The 23,013-nt window shown below is 34.9% G+C and overlaps 1 protein-coding gene across 5 annotated transcripts in view; it reads right to left on the bottom strand.

The window, feature by feature from the left end:
* The window catches only part of MLLT10 (MLLT10 histone lysine methyltransferase DOT1L cofactor), a 136,870-nt gene that overhangs the window by 74,161 nt on the left and 39,696 nt on the right, over positions 1-23,013 (bottom strand). For 4 of the 5 annotated variants that reach the window (XM_040591261.1, XM_040591259.1, XM_040591260.1 and 1 more), the window contains exons 5-8: positions 19,711-19,820; positions 13,433-13,536; positions 10,859-10,952; positions 8,754-8,849 (exon numbers count right to left, since the gene is read on the bottom strand). In XM_040591261.1, coding sequence (XP_040447195.1) covers positions 8,754-8,849; positions 10,859-10,952; positions 13,433-13,536; positions 19,711-19,820 — 404 coding nt within the window. The remainder of the gene's footprint in view (positions 1-8,753; positions 8,850-10,858; positions 10,953-13,432; positions 13,537-19,710; positions 19,821-23,013) is intronic. The other variant, XM_040591263.1, reaches the window with a different exon arrangement.

The following is a 23,013-nucleotide window of genomic DNA, read 5'->3' as shown; positions in this document are numbered from 1 at the left end:
AAGATGCATACAAAGCATTAGAGCTCTGAAATACCCACTTTTGGATCCAGAAAAGGAACAACAGAGGAACATGAATTCCCACAATATTTAACAAATATCACAGCTTTCAGTCAAGTCTGTCTCAAAGGACACACAAAGTAGCCATCTTCCCTACTGCCAGAAAAAGAACAAACAAAACAGCTGGTCCTCCACAAAGTCACTGCATGCTTCACTTTTGTAAGACCTCTTCTGATCAGCCACAGCTCTAAAAACAAAACAAAAAAACCCACAACACAGCAGCAGCTCACTAAGATAACATCCACTCAGAAAGCCATGTGGAAACCCACCATTCTAAGGAAGGTAACAATATCAAACGTCTGATCTTCTATAAGCTTTACTGTATGGATAAAAAGGGCAGAAATTACTCTTAACAAGGACTGAAAATAATATTGCTAGTAAGTGAAAGCTAAGGGAACCCTGACGGCAGACAGAACCCATGTATCCCATTTATATACTCAGACTTAAATCTTTTTAAAGATTCATAGGCATACATTGAGATGTTGCCAACATCTGTAGTTCAACATAGTTGCCGAGCTGAAAAATGCAATGCTACATTCCATAAAAACAGAACTTGGTAGAAGAAACATTCCAAGGAAAAATACATCAAAAAACTACAAGGCCAACTACAAAATTGACAAAGGAAGCTTCAGTCTTGGCTCACAAATAGGGTTGGTCACAGACCAGATACAGGTAGGTCCTGAAACCTTTCTTACTTTAAGAAACATAAGGCTTGATTGCCATGCAGCTGCCTGGAACTTGAAGAGCTCTGATTTATGATGTAGCAAAATACCAATACAAAATATCTTGAGTTCATATGTCGTATCAATCAGAAAGCTTTATTTATCACTAGGGACCTCATTTTTTGCTTTTGTTTCTTGGCTAAAGAATTATGTAATATCTTCTTAATTCCAAGAGCTACATGCTGCAAGATAATGAAACAAATAAGCGCCAAGATTTCTGGAATTCTATAGCACCTTCTGCACATTGCCCTCTTGTGGGGTAGGGGGGTGGAAAGGGGAAAAAAAGCACATTTTCATTTCTTCTATTTCTTCCACAAAGATCCAATCTACAAAATTATTACATAATATGATTTCACAAATATAGTTTGGTTCCATGTCTTTGGGTTTTTAGTTCATTTACACATTGGATCACTCTGAAGATCAGCACTTGCTCGTTCATTAACATACTTTCAGAGGGAACATTTATCAGACTACTGAATCAAAGTATCATATCATTGAAATATCAAATTAAGGATACATGTATAATTTTATCTTAGCTCTGATCTGTTACCAACAAAATACATGTCATCGAATCTATCCTTCCACAGTTTGGACCTCATGCCTGGGAAGACTAAGTAATGGAAGAGAATGATAACTTTTCCAGTACAGATGGAACGGATGAGTTTAATGGCATTATTAATTCATAAATATCCACCTGGAAGTGTCATTTAACTTTTTCAATGTATTTACACTTATTTGCAATTTATTTTTGTCTCAGGAATACTGAGACAAACTCCTGCAAAGAGGTTTCCACGGTACTTCATTTCATTAAATTACGTGATGAAGTTCACTGTTACCAAGGGGGTGGTGGTGTGTTGAGTTTCCCAACCCCTCTCTCACCTTTCTCACATTGCTTAGCTTGTCAGACCTTCTGTGTGCCAATTCAAACTGCTAAAACAGCAGCAACAAAAACCAAAGTGCATTGTTTTCTGCTCTTTTAGCAAGTTAGGTTAGTTCAGTGAAGGAGCATGAGAGATTGACAGTAGCAAAGACAAGAAGAGGTACATGCAGAACCGAGGAGCAAGAGCTCACCTGCCCAGGAAACAAGATACTAACTTCTATTTTGAAAGAATTAACACATATGCATGCTATCAGCAAGCACTAGTGCTCATCCCTTTAGACAAAAGTGCTTCGACTGATCTTGAAGTATTCCATTTTTATCCCCTTCTCTATTACAAAAACAGTAACCCCCCACCACCTTTAGTTGTCCCAAGTTTTCAAACCTTAACAATACTTTCAGATCTATTTTCCTTAGTGATTCTTATAAACAAAATCATTTGAATGTCTAAATGACTGATTTTTTCTCTGCTGTTTTTTGACTCCTTCAAATAATTTCAACATATCAGAACATTCTATTAGCACAGAGTACGCAGATTTGTGCTTTTGTCACTTACGGATTTTCTGCACTTTCTGTCACTGAAGCTTGTAAATCCAGAGCTGTCACCATCAACACTAATAAAAGGTTAATAGAAAGCTGTCCATAGTTCTTGCTAATCCCATATACAAGACCTGCTTGGCCTCTTATTTGTAACTAGTAGCTATGAGCAATATAACCACAACAATCCCAGAATGAAAGATGCCCGTGGTCCACAAGTTTCAAATTCAAATTCTGATTTATCTTGTTCTGACAAGAGCAACCCTAGCTCAGACATTCACCTATCTAACACTTTATACAGTATAACCCACAGCAGGAAAATTAAACACAGTAGCAGCATTGCTGCAGTCACAGTAATAAAAGAATATAGGCACAGGACAGTTTATAGGGAGAGGCGGAACACTACCGCCAGCATTATTCAAATACATACATATTCAGCTCTAAGCATGGAACTTGTTCTGAAGTACCAATCCTTGATCCAGTTCTCGAAATCCTCACTTCAACACAGGGGTAATGGTCAGAATTTTAACCATCAGTGGTAAAAAGACTCAAGAATCAATGATAAAAATGCCAGCCAAAGTTTCTCTTAGGTGCAAGACTGACGCACAACTTATTGAGAATAAGCTACTCTTCTTTTGATATTTAACATTAAAATACGCTTTTTCTCTTATTTACACAGTTTAATATTAATGGTTGGTGATGGACGCTCATCACTAAACACTGGAGCAGCACTTTATAACTTCAAAAATGGTGCAAAATAAACTACATCAAAGCAACTGTTTATCGCCCATGCTTACCCTCATTTATTCCTATAAAAACTGTAAGTATTTAAAACTTTAAAATATGTATTATGTTACATATGTATTATGTTACATATTGTAAAATGTTCCACTGTCTGCAAGGTAACTTAAAGATATCTATCAAATAATCAAGAAATAGGCAAATAGAATGGCAAGCAAAAGGAATACATTTAATTTTCCTAGCTCAGTCTGCTTAACATTGCAGATCAACTTTAACTGCATATGGTCTACCACCACACAAACCATTGTACCCCATGAACAGCAAATACATACAACTTTATTAAAAAGTTACCAAGATTACCTTCTAGAAAACTGTTAGAAAGTCAACATAAAGTACTAATAATGTTATAATCTAGGAACCAAAGCCAAGAAAAATAGTCTTAAAGCACCTTTCGCATACATCTCTCACAGTTATAGCTACAGAAGTGTAGGAAGATAAACTGCTCAAACAGAAACAAAAATCAAGCAGCAACCTTAATGACATATTTTTAATGTTCAGGTGTCATCTAGTTTTCAAATTAAGACAAACAATGAAGCATGAAATGTTCGCGTTCTTTGAAGTTCAGCTTACCTCTTACCCCAGTGGTTCAAAGTTACTCTATCTTAAAATGTGGTTGAGTACAAACATCAAGGACTGAAGTAAATGATGCTACAATACACCAAACTTGTAGAAAGATCAAAATCATAATCAGACAAAAAGTTGTTTTCTTAAAATTTTGTGAAGATATTGATGAAACTGAAGTAATATGTAAAAATAGCATAAATAATAAAAAGCAAAATAAGTAACACCTAATAATACCTCAAATATATCATTGCTATTTTTCAATTAAACAGGAAGTCTTTTGGTTGATCCCTGCATCCTAAGGAAAACATTCAGACTAACAATGTGATTTTCTTTAACAAACTACAACTCTTGTTTGAGGAGCATACTAAAAACTTACTACAGTAGAGATCTACTCAAATTTCTGATTCTCCTAGTGTTGCTCTAGAGACACCTATAAAAACCACAGCGAAGCAGTAGCTCCATGACAGAAACAAAAAAATAATACAACTTCTTCAGATAAATGCTTCAGGGTTTTGCCATCCATGGAATTTCAGTGTTACAGTCTACAGAGACAATTATCGCTATTACTAAACACTATTAGTTCATGTACAGGTTCTGCTGTGGCAAAATTTTGAGATTGTTTTCTTTCACGGTGAGAAGTAGAAGACTGAAATGTGTACTTGGAAGGGAAAAAGGACAGCTGCAACTAATGCAGTCTTACAAAACTCTACACCTTACAGAGTAGTTTTTAGGTATACCTGAAGTGGTGTGTTTGTCATTTTGATTTTGTAATAATTAACTAATCCCAGGTGCCAAGCTTAATACTATTATTAGATGTTGTTTCTGCTAAGGTACACCAAAAGCATTACTCTATTATTTTTTTTTTCCTCCATAATATACATGATGCGTTACTGTAAGGTTAGAAAAATATAAGGTAGTCAAATCAATAATTCTGTGATAAGCATGATAATGGAAACAGAAGTTCTACTTTTCCTCTTACTAAAATAAAAGGTAAATAAAAACAAGCTTATCTGCTTACATAGCTCTTCCTCACCTCCACAAGAGATCATTTTGATGTGCCGTCTCTACCAACTGGTGCAAACTCCAGTAGATTGCTTACAGTTTATTATCAGGCTGACACAGAATAAGCACAAGTCAACACAGAACTTTAGCAGGCAACAAGTCAAACAGCAAGAGGCCACCTTTGCTCTTAATCCTGCAGACTTTAAAAATATATATTATTGAATACACTCAAGAGTAGCTTTCTAATGAAATTTGGTTTACACAGTCACACTCTGTAAGTCCTCCCAAATAACTAGGCTTTCAACACAATTTGACATGAAGAGATACGGTAAAAAAGAAAAATTACACTCCTACACAGTCAGTAAATAACAGGTGTCCAGAAACAGAAATACTGTTCACTGGCATCAACAGTAAAAGACTGGAGTACGACGTCACCCCTTTTTGAAGACCAGGGAACCCACACAAAAACTCAGTTTTAGAAAACAGGTTCTGCAGCTCATAGATAGGATATTAAAGACCATCTCTACACCAAGCTACATATGGTATATGCTTACTGACCAGTTTTTAAAGCTGTTTAAAGGCATCCTTCTTTCCCTCTGACTGAACAGAGTTTGAAGAAGTCAACTTGGATACACATCACTGTTAGTATCCATACCACACAAATGTAATTTGAATATTTATCTTCAATAATTAAAATTGAAGTAATTCTGAAGTGGTTGCAGAACAGTTCTAGTTATGTTTAGCAGTCCTACAATTTTGCCTCATGTGTCAAGAACAGCTGAGAGGATCAAACAGTCAGATCTACTAAACTGATCAACAAAAACTTTAAAAAATTAATGAAAATGCAGTGGGACCGTGGAATACTGCATTACTGAGATGAGTCTGGAGCTGTCTTGCCCATAAGTTGCTGCACAAATATTCAAATAACATCATTAAGTTTATGAAGTGAGGCAATTAACAGAGGAATGACATAATTAGAATTGCCTTCACAACACTGTTTTATACAGTACTATAAAATGACTCTTCAGGACTAAATCAGAACTTTCATTCTTTTTTCTTAAGAGAGGAAAAAAAGGAAACCATTGCTTATTCAGCTGACTGGTAATCCAAAGAACCGCAGTCTCTTCCTGGTTTGGCCACAGGATCTTATGTGATGAGTGGCAGGTCAACTTTTATGTTTTCACAGTCGGTTTATTCAGATAGCAAGGAATACATAATGAACGCTTGATCTGAGTGTTTAAAACTCCATTTTTAACAGCCTACATAGAGCATTAAAATACATTTGAAAGCATCAAATGCCTTTCTCCCAAATGAAATTCATAGCCCTGACGTATGAATGTAGGCTTACAACATGTTGGGAAAGTTTGGCCAGTTCAGAAGGCAATTCACAAACCAACATGCCACTACTCTATGGAAATTTTCAATGAGTACAATTGTGCTTCAAATTTTCCCTTCTTATGGGCCTAACAACCAAACTCACACCTACAGTGGAACATGGTGAATGTCACACACTGCTTCAAACTCTTCTCAGAAGTTCCAAGTTTCTCCCCTCAAAATCAGAGAAGGTGTAATGTTTAAGAACAGGACAAGCAGCAAGAAGATGTCCATAATGAATTCCCTTTAGCAGTAGCTCAGTGTTTAGCACACCTGTCCCATCTCCTGCATCTTTAGGTTCTCCTCTGACACCCTCCAGCTTCAGTAATAGTGCCCTGGGGCTCATCATCACTATTTTGCTTTTCTTGCCTCTTCAGTCACCACTTCTTTCACATTTACAGTCTTCAGTCACATGCCCATCTTTGTTTAATCTGCATCATATAAGCCATCACAGTGAGGAGTTTTAGATTTCCCCTTCCTCCTCAGCCAAGACCAAAGCACTTTAGAAGAAAAGGAATTTGTCCAATTCAGCTGCCATATAGTAGTTACTATGTAGTAAATTCACATTTTTCATAAACCAAACATATAATGCTAATTGTCACATAAGTGGCAAGAAAGACTTCCTTTACAAAAGGTCAACCCCGGACATGTTAGGTTCCTTCTTTAGTCCCTTCCAAAGATAAGGTCATTCACACAAGTCATTCTTTAACTACAGAACATGTAAGACTGAAATTACCAAACAAAAAATCTGTAGCCACAAAAAGTTAGGTGATTAACAGTTTTAGGAAACTGCAACTTTTTTCACCACTTGGTGCTTTTTACTAGAATTGTATTTTGTTATTATACAAAATATAAAGAAAATTAAACTTGGTAAGTGAACATGCTATAACATGCCATGAGAACCAATGAATGTCAAATAATTGGCTAATGCTTCAAACTGCATTGCTTCACTTGGTATTACAGGCCATGAGATCTTCTGGATTACCATGCTGCAGTTCACGAAAGGTAGAAGAAACCTTAATATCCAATTTCTAGAAAACTTCAAGTCACAGAAAAAGGCCAGGACTTTCAAGGCAAGCCACAATATTAACTACTTCTAAAAGAAGAACCACATTAAATTACGTCCAGAGCAGAAGCTGAGCAGCTGGCAGAAAAAAAGAGCTGATACATTGGCCAAACATGCTCTATTGCAAAGTCCCGCCAAGTATTCCCTGAAGATTTTACAGGTATTACAACCAGAAGGAGCACAGTATCTCCACTGAAAGTTACTTTAAAAAAAAAAAATAAATAAACCAAAAAACAACCACAAATGCCTTTGTAGGTTTTGTTCACCTACAACAACAAAAAAACCCACACCCAAAAAACAATGGCAACAGGTTTTTTGCACTGCTCAGACATACAAAACCTAAATTGAAGAAACTTTGAGCATGAGGCTCAAATTCAACTTCAAAGTTTTTTCAAGGCGACTCAAATCCATGCATACATTGCCACAAAACATGACTTGAATTTTGATAGCGGTAAAAAACTAAGAAAACAAATAAAAATACAGCAAGTATTGGTACACTTTTACAACACAGATAATTCTGTAGTCTGTAATTCAAGATTGGTTTCTTCCACCAATGTGTTACTAAGAAAAAAAGATCTCCAAAACCCCAGACTTCTATTATTTTAGTCATAAGTGTAGATTTAGAGGTACAACCACATTGCAATGCACACTCACTTCAGCATTACCAGATGAAGATGGAACTACTTCCCCACACCATTAACCAGATATAAAGACAGTTTTTAGAAGATTACCAAGAACAATGGAGATCAACCTCCATCCAAAGTGAAAGTGAGCTTAAAAACCACATCAAGTATTAAGGAGATTAAAGGTCTGAAAACTGACATTTGCTATCCAATTTCCTGTCACTATAAATATAGCTCCTTCATATAATACACATTTGGTAGATACATTCTTTGATTTCAATTTTTATGTAATGATACTGAATAATGCAAAACTAAGTCTACCCACACCTGCAGAAAAAGTCCATTAAATTTGTTGTACAATACGTGTGCAGGTGAGCAGTTTCGCATGTATTCTTAGAGGACTAAAAAAGAGCCAAAGCAAATTTGCATTATTGTGCCACTGTCTGTTATCACCCTGTGTTGAATTACAAGCTTCCCATAGACAAATAACTATTAATGTTATAGCAGTAAAAAAAACCATAAAAAATCATTATAAATTTCAAACTTTTTTAAAACAATATATAAAGTTAAATTGTTAAAAGAATACACCAACAATAGAAATTACAGTCAGTTACATTCTTTGTAACCTCACAGGAAGATTCCCAAGTAAATGACACAGTATTTTGCCATTACAGCAGACTTGAGCACCAGTACTAGTAAGATGTGTCAACAAGAAATGTCCGCTCTTTGATGAGAAAAAGATGTAACAAGTAGATGCACCTGTTTATCAGCACACTTGCTAAAATGTCTACCCCTGGTTTTCTTTCCCATCTAGTCACAGAGGCTACATCAAAAACACTCTAATGGAAAACTAAAGGAAAGGAAGCTGCATGGAAACAGCCTTCCCAAAGGATACATTTCAGTGTGTATCCCAAAACTGACAATAAACAGAAATAGGAAGGTGCATGTACAACTGCACCTACAGATGTTTCCTCATTGGACCCCGGTACCTCTAGTTTAACACCTGTGTTTATTATTCAGTGCTTCAGGAACAAGACTTCCTTCATGCTTTTCAGCAAAAATTAAATTTATCAGAAAGCGCTACTATTAAGCAGATGTGCCACGTAATTAGCAACGACAAATCCACTTACTTTTTTCTCCTTCTCATGATGTTTATCCTGAGAGTGAGAGGAAGAATCACTTAAACTTTGATCATATGACCTATTAGATCCCCGTTTGCTCTTTTTCTAAAAAGAGAAAATATATTTATAGATAGAGAAAAGGAATCATTTGAATAAATAAAAAGTATAACGCATTTCAACTGATAAGATGCCTTACTGCTTGAAGAAAAAAAAAAACCCATTCAGTTACTGAAAAAACTGACAAATTACTAACACTAATAAAATTAATAAGACTACCTAACGTATACCAGGAAAAAAGCCTATCCTTGTATTGACTTTCACACCTCCCATGAGTTTGAAAAGTATGCTTTCCACAAAGAAATGAGATGTGCCACTTTTTAAAGGTTAAAAGATGCTAGACATACTTTCAAGTTTTCATAACATAAAACAGAAGATGCTGCTCAAATACACACCACATGAAGTGCTAGCACTGCCACATGCTTGAAATGCACTGTGAGGTGGCTGGTTTATGGCTTCATGATTTATTATTCAAGTGGCCTGTCCACAATATTTTCATTAAAATGGTTTAAAAAACAGGATACAGAATGCCATGGTCATGTATGCATTTACAAGCAACAGATATAACTACCTGTATTTCTGTAATGTTTGAGAGGCTAGTCTGGGTCTGCAAATGCTTTACGCTAAGCCAGTGTTCAAAATGTTTGTTATTTCATTATAACTGAGGTAGCATTATAAAGACAATTCAGGTCAGTGCTTTGCCAACTGAAGTTTTCAGTGGTGTAGTAGATATACATCACCCACCATTTTCAGCAGATCAACAGTCATAATAATCCTAAAGAAACACTAAAACACTTAAACAATCTTGCCATTCTTTACTGTTCTTACCACCATAGCTTCATAATGGAAAGCTAACTAACTACATGTCAAGTACAGAGTTATGTCTTTATCATTAAACTTGCTTTTTAAATAAACCTACATGTTCTCAATCACAGCAGCACTGGAACATTCCAATCAAATCCGTAACAAGTGTAAGAGCTTGCCTTCACTGCTAAGAAATAGACCACATTTGTTCTCACATATACTTAACTCAATAATAATAAAGTACTTAAAAATCTTAGCTTAGTAAGGGCCTAGAAAGCCCTGACTTATCTTCCTTAGGAAGCAAACTCATCAATATTCACAAAAGCACAGAGCTAACCTCACCAAGCTTATCTTCTAGAAAGTAGAATGGTTCATTTGCCCTGTGTTTTTACCTCATTGCAACCCATTCAAAAGTCACCCAAGTATTCGCCTAATTCAACAGTGAAAACAAGTAATCAGCAAATGTAACTATATATACAGGAGTAGCTGAAGTTAAGTCTATATATTTTAATTTTTATAATTCAATATTCCTAATAACATATTTTAAATATCAGTAAATCCTTCAAGTCCACACATACACACACACAGAGAAACAGGTATCTGAAACTGTTAAACTGGTAAGTGATAGGGAAAACTCCAGATATGTGATCCAAAACCTACTGAAATAACAGAAATTTCAAAGTTTTTTGTTTGCTTGTTTGGGTTTTTTTAAAAAAAATAACAACAAATCTCAAGTCACTTCCTTGAGCTTGTGTTTCAGAGAACTTACAGGCAGGGAATATCCACTGGCTACACGGTGAGAGATACAACAAAAGGAAAAACACTTGGGGGGGGGGGGGGGGGGGGGGGTGGAGTACAGGGAAAAGTAACAGAAGCAGAAAGAAATGGAGGGCTTCTTTATTCTCTAATATACAGGATAACAAGTAGTATTTCCTATATTATTCTGAAATGGACTACAGTCATAAGAAGCCAACTAATCATATAGCAAAAGAAAACATTACAGGAACTCAAAGAAAAAAAACACTAAATGTGCATGCTATTTCTGGTAGAGGGGAAAAACCCACGCATCTAGAAAGTAACCATGTAGAAAAACATTTTCAGCTAGTACTTCTGTAACTGTGATTAAAACATTGTTTTAATGAAATACAATCTACTTCCTGAGCTACACGAAAATATTATTTCTAGCATTAATAGCAATTCAGAGGGAAAAAGAAGTCAGCGACATTTATTCATAGAATGTAATAAATACATACCAGTTTACTAAAATGGTATTTACAGTAGCCACAGTATTGGACGTTATCTGCACCATTGCCTTCTTCTTCACAAAGAAGTCCTGCAAACTGTGCACTAAAAATAAACCAGACAACATTCAAGGAAAGCAATTTTACATCAGCTTGTACCACACTATCACAGCTGATAACATACGGGTATTTATAGCTTCATTTAATAGAAGAGATTTCCACACATGTGACTTCTAACGGCAAGCGAGCACATAACCAACCTTTGTAGCCCTGTGAAAAACATGCATGGTTTATACTTTGGCCTGATACTTTTTTAATAGCCTTTAAGCCCCTCCCACAAGCTTATAGCTTGAAATATCTACATGTATTATGCAGCTACTCCCACAAATAAATAAACCAAGCAAATTACAATGATTCTTAGATCAAATTAAAGCCAAAAATGTATGGGAAAAATATACGGAAAGAAAAGCTTTTAACAAAACCATACTGTAGACCCAAAGAAGAAATTCTTCTGAAGTTGCATACATTCTTCTCTGCTTTGCCAGGAAAATTACTACTACTTTTTTTTTTTTTTAACAGAACTTAAATGACATAATAAATTAAACCATATTTATTGGTTTAAAAGACTGTGGCAGGTTAATTTCTTTTAAAAAGAAGAAGATTTACAAGATTTCTTGCCTGGGCTAATTATTACCTTATTCTACAACATTTTTTCAAATTAAATTTGCTTTTCACCATTTGTAACGTTGATTTATTTTATCAAAACCAACTTAGACATTGCAAAACCAAATATTGTTTCATTTTCCAGAGCATTTTCATTAGCATAATAATGCAATGTTACAGTCAAAATGATGCACGGGAGTATTTAAATAAAAGAATATATAAGGCAGCTTATTTTCACTGTTTTTTAAGATCACTTTCCCTGCATTTACACATTATGTTCTCCGGCAATCCAGAAATACTGCTTCCTAAATACATGCACACCTACAGCAGGTGCCAGCTACAGAAAACATTTAAGAGAATCTCTTTAAGCAAAGATTTATTGTTCTAAGCTTGCCATACAAAACCAGATGGACTCAAGCCCATTCTTCCTTAAGACATTAGTTTTATTAATCCAAAACACCTTGCCCTGGATCTCTGCCTTCTGTAGCTTTCACATTTTTCTTCCATTTTTTAAGTATTACAGAAGTCTCTCAATATCCTCAGTCACAGTACTCTGGCTAGGTAACATTTTGTAGCACATATCTGAGTTTTTTACAATAAAAAATTTCTAAAAATTGGCAAGATAATCATTTTAATTATGAACCAGAGAATTAGGTTCTTTATGGCATTCACTGAAAACAGGGGTTTGGAAGCAAGAAAAAAAAAGATGAAAACAACTCTTGTATGCATCCAAGTGTTTGAAAGAGACCTTTTCATCTAAGCAGTTAGATGTATACAATTTTTCATATCTGTTAAGTAACTTCTTTACATGGTATGCACGCTTTGAGGAACACAATCCATCTTCACCATAAAAAGAAACTTGATATTGATCACATCCAATGAAAAGTTAGATACTTACAAAAGAGTAAACCCTGCCAGACAGTCAAGTAACTAAAAGAAAAAAGAGCTGCCAAGAAATCAGTGTCTTAACTACAGAATTATATCCTTTCAGATCTGCATAAAATATTCAAAGTATCACTTGACTACACTGAAAATACATTTAAGTAATCTAAGTATGCAAATACCATTTCTCTGACTGAGCTGGTCATGAAGCAGCATACTGGGGCACTCATAAAACACACGGGTAAATCCACAGATTACACAGGTAGACATTCTGTGTAAATCTGCTATCTATCTATTGCAAAATAGCTTCAGTTGAATTTGAATAAAAAAGTAATGCCTGTAAATTTTGGGGTGGAACTCCTTTTGCCTCCTTTTACCTGTTGGCATGTGGTTTAATCTAATTATCCAGCTTCTTTTAGAAGTTTTTATAAAGTGAGACAAGTGTCTCCTGAATGCAAGCAAACTTAAGTAACTGAAATGAATCAAGATGGTAGACACAGCTCATTTTCTCCAACAGCTACACATGAAACCTAAATTAATAGTTCAGGTTAGATTTGTACCATTTAGATAAAATCAGTGAGGTGAATTACCCCCAAATGTTTGGAAATCTGTACCAGAAGGGTTGAGTCTAGTATGTTTTCATGCATAGCTCAATGATTTTTCCCACCAATTTACCAAAAGTAAACATCAAATCACTTAACAGGTAAACAAGCAATATTTTCACATTCCTATACCCTATAAAATATAATCTTAAGAAAAATAACGTAACAGCCAAAAAAACCCACACTAACTTATTCACAGGAGCACATAGCATTTAGTATGACCCAAAGGAGTACTATCAGACACCTTTTGCAGGTCACAGCAATGTCTATGCTGCTACTGCCATATTGTTAGTAAACTCTATTATAATGAAATCAGGTATTCCTACACAAACCACTTTTATTTCTTTACTCATAAATATACTGAAGAGTTCATTCATTACTTCATGTGCATCAATTCTTTATGGAACATCAGAGATGTTAAGTAATAAAATATACTTACCACGTTACATGAAAAGCTTGTCGACATCCATGTTTATTACATGTCATACAAGCACCAGTGGCTGCTTTACTTTCTCTTCCTTGTTCATCACAGATATAGCATGTCTATCAAAGAGAAAATACTTAACATGATAAGAAGCATACAGATAAATTCTGTGTTACTCAGAGGAGATTCTAGGTTGAGAACTACTGGATTTTGCAGCTAGCTTATATGAGAACTTCTTTATAAAAGACTAATTATGTTCGTTTGCAATAGGAGATCACCTGGTAGACACTTGGGACCTGTGTAGCACTCATCAACAGTAAAGCAGTACAAATACTCATATCCTTAAATTCTATACTGCCATTCAACTAGTCAAACGGTTGAACAGCCAAAGGTTAATAGCATTGGGCTTCAAGATTTTCCTGTTTTCAAGTTTGTGTTTATGTCCTTTCAGGTCACAATTATTTTAATTCATTTAACACTACCTGTATTTGTGGCATTCAGGAACATCAAATTAGACTGAGTACAAGATACTGTATGGCATACATGCATATGCCTATAAAATTACATACAGAAAAACTGCAAACTTAAAATTTTATTCATACACTTGGTGTAGAGAGTTTTCCCAGGTCTCATAGCATGCTTCAATATTCATATGATGCTCAGTTACCTTTAATTAAATATGGTATTTGACAGAACACTCTTTTAATTTCAGCGTAACTTGGACAGCCCCATAAACATCTTACAAACTAAAGAAGCAAGAACCTTCTGTAAACAAAGCTTGAATTAGTATTTCAAACCCATTTCGACCTCAAAAATAATCTAAAATGAAAACAACCTGTCTAGTACCCGAAAAGCATTTCCATCAATTTATCTGTTTTACTGAGATACTATGCTAATTTTTAGTATTTTCAAAAACAACACCAAGACAAAAAGAATCCAGAATCTTTCTCATTATTCAATACACTGTTGTTTGTTTTGTTGGTTTTTTTTTTAAACACGTAGCCAATAAGCATGAATACATGCTGTATGGAAGCTCACTATTATACTAGACATCACTACAATCTCTCACCAGCGTTTCAGGGAGAAACATCAGGGAAAACTACACCTGTTTCTATTTTTTACTGTCCTGATTACTGGAAGGCCATTTAGAGATCATATCATATTTATGTGTAAAACTTAACTATTTAAGAATAGATTCTTACTGGAAGTATCCTCCAGTATTATGGCAGTCAAGTGTCTCTTTTTACATGAGAGAACCTTACTGAGGTAGCTGACATCAATGACACACTACTATCTCTGTAGAAATCCCATTAAATATCTTAAGATGAGAAGGGAGAAACTTTTTATTTCTTCTCAAAAAAAAAAAAGTCTACCTTTAAACTGTAACTGTTTTACTGCAATTGTATCACAACCTCCCTTCAACGAAGCAGAGAATGAGTAGAATAATAAATAAAAATAACATCAACCATGATGGGTAGTAGAAAATACACTTTAAGAAAAATGGACCAAGATACCACTGAAATAAAAAATAAGAAGGGTATAATGCAAAATTATTATTACTTAAAGACATGAAAATGAGTGAAATTCTGAGATCAGAACAACCTTTTACCGAGGTATTTAGAATAACGTTTAACATGAGGCATCAGCCAACTAAAGTATTTTCATTAACACGCAAGACTCCACGGTTGGTGAGTCATTCTTGTATAAGTCCACAGGACTTTTAAAAAGCATTCAACCTAACAGCTCACATATCCTAAAATCATACTGTATATCCTAACATGTGAATTATCAGAAAGGGGATAATGCTACTCAATTCTTTGCCTTGCTCCCTTTGTACATCAAGGTAGTGCACACAGATAATTCAGTTGTTTGACAGGGTCTGAGACTGGCTGCTTTTCAGCTTTCCATACTATGACCTGACTGACACATTTAGCTTTTAGGAATAAACAAGGTCAAGTTCTATCAACCTAATCTGAGTAACTATATTAACGGTAAGCAACTTCAAAAGTAAGGTACCTCTATAAAGAGAAAGTTCAACAGACCCCATAAAACTCAAGTTCCATTTACTGTTCTGTTTTTTCAGAGTTTTGCCTTAAGGTATGTGATTTTTTTCCCCACTGAAGCTCAGAAGGAAAATATAAGCATTCAATTTAGTAAGGATGTAGGCCCTGTTTTTCAACACTACATACTACATTTAGGGTCTGTCATTCAGGACCCCTTAAACTAATTTACAGTAACAGGACTGAAGAATAACAACCAACCAGCTAAGTTATGAACAAGTTTAAACATGACATGGTGGACTGCCTACCCATTTTAACCAGCTCAGTGAACTTCTATCCTTCCTATAACAGTCATGAGAACTATAAAATCTTTTTGTAATTTTCCACATGAAATGGGGCCAGAGAAAGTTCACCTTCCCATTCCAACATGGACAGTAAGTTCTCTCTAAAGCTGAGCTTCTCATACTTGTACCTTCTCTTGGACACACAAACAATTCCAGAAGCCTGAGAACCTTTCTCTTCCTTTCACAAAGCAGAAAAATTATGACCTTCACACATTTGCAAACTCATGCAGTTGCTACATTTCCTCTGAAACTCTCTGTGTCCCACCACCTACAGCAGCACTGCTCTTCAGAGCTCTTAAGGGAAGACAGTACTCACAACTTATCTCAAACTCACTGGAAAATAAGCAAAACATTACACAAATCTTTTGACTCAGCAAGGAAACTTTACTCAAAAAAAATCCACAAGTATCTCAGCTTCAATAATGGCAAAATACACATTTTGCAAAGCTGCCTTTATGTTTCTGTCAACATTTTTCTTCCAAAGATTCAAAACATAAACCTTCTTTGCAAAAGCAGAAGGTGAGGCAAGAAAAACCTTATAAAACAAAAAGTAATTGGAGAAATAGTTTACTCGTAACAACTACCCAACAGCATTCCATGCTTACAGATTCAAACCTAGGAGTTGTACAGAAATTTCTCAGTCGCACTAAATACTGAAATAAAAGTGTAACAGCTGCCTTTACTACTAGGCAGGTCCAGAAACTCAAAATGCACTTATTTTTGATTAGTTCTTCAAAAAGATTCCTAATTGAATATAATTATGGCTTTTATCACGTACTTTCAAATGAACCTGAAAAAGACAAACAAAGCTCACATAAAATAAATAGATATCCATGCATAACCATCCAAGGAATAACACATATCTACTAAATATGAGAGCAACTACTAGTCCATTTCTTTTTGGAAGCGACTGTGTAAGAGCTTTCCTGTTAGTTAACCCACTAGTCATTCAGAGGATTCACTCTCTAATGCGATGGGTTTTATCCCAGAAGCACATAAGTATCAGGGAAATAGCAGCCAAATTTTGCACTGACAAGCCTTAGGTTTTGTTGTCCACTGTGTTTCTTCTTGTATTTAAGATTACTGTACTTTGTAATATTGCATGTTTTGAAGTGTTCAATAAAGAAAAAAGTGCATAGAAAAAAAACTGTGTAAGTTGAGTACTATCTCCTGGCAAAACTTCAATGATGTTTGTTTTTACTTTAAAAGACTACAGTATAAATTCTCCCTTACGGTAATTTTCCCGCAATTGCATATGCTAGCATTCTATATATATGCATCCAGCCACACACACATAATTATTTAGGACTTCACAGGAAATAAAATCTTTCTTAAAATCATCCTATTCCAACCTAAGTTGACAGACAGAAAGAAATTAGCACTAAGCCTCTCTAAAAAGAGAAACAACTCTAGTCATTTTTTCCTAATTACATGTTTACATTTGTTCACAATTGTACAACAAACGTTTTAAGAACCGTTTGTCTTATCTACTTGTCAAAAAAAAAAAACTTTTCTTTCCCATTTCCTCCCAAATTGATAGTCAGAGTTACACACTTTACAAAGTTTCTGATGTAGAAAAATGTATCATTTAAATAAACACAATGTATACTGAATAACAAAGCCCTGGTGGGGGGTGGGGGTGGTGAAATTATTGCAGGCTAGTAGTTGTATTGGGTTTGGGGGTATTGCTGGAAACTAGCCTAATCAGGAACTGGTAGCAGTTTAGCCACAGCAGTACCAAACTCGGCACTGGCTACAGATTCACCAAGAAAGCTGGGAGAGTCCCCTGTCAGTGACTGCCTCTTAAATTCTGTGCTGTTACAGCCAGACTGCTGTTGGCAGTGAAGTTAGATTGGTTTCAGGAGGTTTGCTGCAGCAACTGCACTACAGGCATTTATTTGATTCCCTGAACTGTAGGCAAAATAAAAGACAACAAAAGCTAAGTTCTGTAAAAAGAGAGAAAAAAAACAAAACAAAAAAAAATTTTGCAAGCTAGAGATATGACCCCAAACCTTGAAATTTCTGATATAGATTTCATTATATTTTACAATATACTGTAGTGGCCTGTATGAAAAGAGTTTCAGGCTGACTGTTAGTTAACATGGAAAATGGGCCTGAAGCAGAACACCCACCAAAACTGCAGAAAACTAAGATCTAGACAACACCAAGAATTCTATCAACATGATCTGTATGGCACTAGTAATTATCTAGCAAGCAGGAAAAAAAATCATGGTATTTTTGCAGTAAAAAGCAACTATATACTATATATTTAGAAAAAAAATCAGTTCAAGAAAGAAGAAACTTTAGTTGTAACAAAATGGAATTAAAAACTAAAGACAGAGACCAACAATGGACTTTGTGAACAAGTAATATTAAAATATGCAGGGTACACTTTTTGAAGTTACAAAGATTTACTTATCCAGTATCAATTGCAATCAATGGAAACAGTACAAGATAAAACAAAATCCAAAAGTGTTCCATGAAATATTTTAAGCATCTAAGAACCACTACCAATTAAAAAAAAAAAAAAAAAAAAACACGCACACACCATAAAACACATTGGTTTTTTTGTTTGTTTGTTTGAATAGTGACTACTATTCAAGGAAAAATGAGAAAACAGATGTGCTGTTGGCCCAGAGTTGAGGAAAGAGAGCAAATAAACTCATCCACTACAGCAAATCTGTACTACTTTGTATCCAAGCACAAAAGTTTTATTACTTCTGCATTTCATCTCACTGTTGCATGTTCTTGCCAATGCAGAAGGAAGCCAATACAGGTGCTCAGTTAGTACGTAATGAGAAAGCATGAGAAGAACCTTGAGTTTGACTCCTGACTTTTCAGATACACTGGTAAATAAGATGGGCAAAACATACTGATAGCAATTGTAAGAATCTGAAACAGATAAGGAAAAGACCTAAGCATGAAAAAAGGATAAGAAAACAGGGAGCATAAATCAGAGATGTAAAGGGGGCAGGAGGGGGTTTGGTGTGTCACAGACAACATGAACAGGACTGGTTTCCTTGTAGAACAAACATTAAAAGGTGGTATGTGCCTTCTTTCTCTCATCCTTTTCTAACATAGTCTATTCCTCTTTTACCCCAGCATCCACAAACCACCATAAAATAAAGCGAAAGAAAGAAACTAGAGGTAAAAAGAACACCACCAGAAAAATAAACTTAGTTTTTAATTAATTTTAAAATTAACTTAAAATAAATTAGTAATAAAACTAATCAGAAATTCAGACAGCTTGCTGCCTACAGAAGGGGAAAAACAAAGGAGGATGTAGTTTAGTGAGGAAGAGGTAGCACAAGTAAAACAGAAGAATGTAACTATCAATATAGAACATTAATAAGTTATTATAACTTGCGTGGTTTTTTTAATAAACTCTCCCCACAATTTATAAAACATTCCATCTCACTGACACTTACTTAGAAGCAGTTCTCCTGTAAGCAAATAATCCTACTAATGAGAATACTGTTTACAAAGGCAAAAGTCAGCAAGCTTTTGCCTGAATATATTAGCATAGCTTTTCTTCCTAAAAGAAACGTTTATGGACATATGAATTGTTAAAACAGTAGGACTTAGTGGTAATTAATAATAACATTTCAAATAAGCAATAATCACATTTTAACCTATAGGAAATACTTCACATTCCTTTCAAAATAAACTGTTATTCAAAGATAACGGTATTTTTAAAATTAACAAAACAGTCTCCAATCTGTAAAAGAATAATGAGGCATGGCACATAACCTTACAGCTTAATTTAATAACATAGCTTTCTTAATTCTTGAATTTATCATAAAGTCATAGCAAAAAAAATGCAACATTACTGCATACATTTATGAATTTTATTTAAACTGCATTCTAATAAGTATAGGTTTAGATTATTAAAGCTCACAAGTTTTAAAATAAATACATTAGATATAGATAAAAAGACATATAATTATACCTTATTATAACGATCATGAGGAACAGACTGCAACACGATAGGTTCCATTGTAGAAACATTTGCAAACTGCACCTCGGGAATGTACAGAGCACAAACCACATGAGCCCAACCTACAAAAAGTTATAATTGTATTTAATTTTAATGTATTCTCGAAGCTCAAAGGACATTTCAATTATAGTACAAAGAACCTTTTACAACACTTTTTTTCTATGGACTATTTTAACTATTTGGAATATTACAGACATAAGTTATGTAAGTCATGTTTACATGTCATTTTATATTATCCAAAGTTTAGATGAGCTCTAATACATTTTTAAGTTTAGTATTTGGATTTCATGGAGTATTACTTTTACAAATTCTCAACTGAATAATGATCTGTACAAACAGTGACACACAAATGGAAAAATGGATTATTTCTTTAAACCTCTTGGGTTAACACAGTCATCACATAAAAGCTATGCAAATTCCTGCAAAAGGGGAAATACCATCTGAACAAACTAATATTTATGCAAGCATTACCATCATTTAAGACTTCTGCGTATACTTTTTATTTAAACAAAGTCATTCTAATTTGACTAGACTCCGGTTTTCTTTCTATAGAAAAAGAAATCCAAAACACACACACACACACACACACACACACCTTCTATCAAATCTCTTCTTTTTCTTCTTTGAATGTATGGCCAACTCATCTTTTTCGTAGGAATACCAACTCCTATATCCAGTCCTGTTCTAACTTATTAACTTGGGGTCATCAATAAATGCTCAGTTGTTATAGCACAATATGGCAAGTAACATTTCAATAAGTAAATATACCTAATTGTCTGACATTCAGTTGGATAGAGGAGGAGGGGAAAACACCAATTCAGAAAGAAACCTACTAATTTCAGGCCTTTTTTGAATACTAAGATCCTGAAGAATTGTTAGATTGTTTCAGTGGAGGAGTCTGCCCTAACAGTAAATTTAGCAGAAGCTGCTATATAGCTAACACAACATATTAATATACTGACCCTAATAATAGGATTACAAAAGTAACACTGCATAGTATAGTGCTACATCACCTAAAAGTCAGTTTGGTGTGGCTAATCATTTAGTATGAATTCTGTTTTCCCCAAGACGAAAACTGAAATCTTTTGCCACCAGACCTTCAAGTACACCTTAAAAGTAATTGTGCTTTCCTTCTGTCCAAGCTTACTTGTATGCAAATATTAAGGACACAAATTGTCAGAGTTACATAATTAGATAATCTAGCAGATTATTAGATTAGGTAAACGAAGTAAATTATTGTTGTACAAATGCATCCTATAGTTTTTTTTAAAAAAATACAACAACAAGAAATCACACACAAAACCCACCATACTGCCTCGCTGCAGACCTTCTGAGTTTTGTTTTCATCTCGTATTTTCTCTTTTTAACTACTCTACTGAATCTAAAGGTTCTTAATTTCTTCACCCAACCATACGTTGACTCTTGAACTGAGCGAAACAAAGTTGTACTTACAAGTAGTATTGTTGAGACTCTGGAATAGTATTTAGTATCTGGAATTGCATACGTGCTTTTTGTTCTTTTCTTAAAGCACAAATCATTTGTAGTTGCTTCCAACTAATTAGTGTCCTCCCCTCCCCCATTTACTCAATTGGTAGTTATATAGAAAATGAAGAGCACACACACATAGCTATCATCATCATCAACATTCATAGTGAACGTAACATGTATCATTCTAGCATTTCATCTACAATTAAACACTGCTACTTCATCATTTTATTCACAAATAGTTTGTAGAATTGCTCCACACAAGAAGAAGCATCACACTAATACAAGAGCAGGGAAAAGAAAGTACAAACTTCCTAACATGAGCTGCTTTTAAAACTACTTCCACAGACCATTTAAAATTATCATTAACAGACTGAAAAAAAGCTATAAAAATCACAGTCTTTCTGTTCTCTGCTTGAAGTATCTTCAGGGAATAAGCGTTTATAAGGACTTCTGTAAAACTTGCAAACTGCCCTAAACCAGTCATCTTACTAAAGGCAGATAAATAAACGTTAACACAGTGTTAATGGTGAATATTTATCTTTAAATCTCTCAACAAATTAACTCATGTAGAAACACTATTCATGTAATAAACCCACTAAACCAGTAGAAAAGTGACACTAAAATTTTGAAAAAAAACCTTCTTCAGTTAGTTACACATAAACAGATGGCAAAAGCTTTTACTTCAGATGTAATGAAGCCTGTACTCCAGTTATACTTACTTATAATGGAAAATTATCACGTAAATATATAAAATATACCAGAGACATTAAAAAAAAAAAAACACTTAAGCCAACTGCAATTTTGGTAAGCAAATTATTTTCACTACAAGAAACCAGTTTCAGAAGTAACTTTAACAACCACTCCTACACTATCAAAACAAATTAAACCTAAAAGCTTAATATATTCTGATTTCCAAAATACAGAGAGCAAAATACACCCAGAATAGGTGTTGGCAATAGCACACTTTCATGAAAACAAAAGCAGCATCTGTATAATGAAATAAATGAACTACCACATCACTAATACACTTGTTGAACAAGCAGTCAACAAGCACCCAGGGAATTGAGGACCAGGGACCTTTTCCATTAGTTGCCGTGTGGCATCCTTAGATCCCAGATAATCCAACCTTGCTGAAAATTCACAACCTGTTCACTAAAACTTTAACTCTAGGGGAGTATGCAGCATCTTTACATTACCAGCCTCAAATGCTTACAACATAAAAGAAGCCTAACTCCAGCACCAGCTCCCACTAGGGCTCAGAGACTCCATACACAACTGCTTAAATGTTCTTTTGTCCAAAGTTTTACTGGTGAAGAAACAAAATTGTCAGAGCACAACAGCTCACCCGGAAGAACCAAAAGAGGCAGAGGTTCAGCAGCTCTCCCTGAAGAAAGAATAAGGACGACATTTTTCCATAACAAGTGTGGTTACAGATTGGTTGCCTAAAGGTGCTGTGGAATCTCCATCTTCGGAAAACTCAAGAAGGTCTCCTCCACAAAACTTCTCAACTTAAGGTAGGTCAAGAAGATTCAGTTTCACCATATAAGGACCAGATAGTAGTGGAGGAATACAGACAAGGAAGCAAACAACCATCACCTTTTCCCTAAGCATCAAAAGACTAGTCAGCACTGCTACGAAGAGTAAGCACGTAAGGACGCCTACAGCAAAACAAAGCATGATAGCTTTCCTCTGTCTCTCATTGATGGAAGAAGGAGCTACTAGCATACAAGCAGACTAGACTCTTAACCATTTTCTGCAACGAAAAGG

The sequence above is a fragment of the Falco naumanni genome, chromosome 4, assembly GCF_017639655.2.
Source record: "Falco naumanni isolate bFalNau1 chromosome 4, bFalNau1.pat, whole genome shotgun sequence".
In the NCBI taxonomy this organism is placed as follows: domain Eukaryota; kingdom Metazoa; phylum Chordata; class Aves; order Falconiformes; family Falconidae; genus Falco; species Falco naumanni.
Note: the sequence above shows the minus strand (reverse complement) of the source record. Positions and strands in the feature narration are given on the sequence as shown.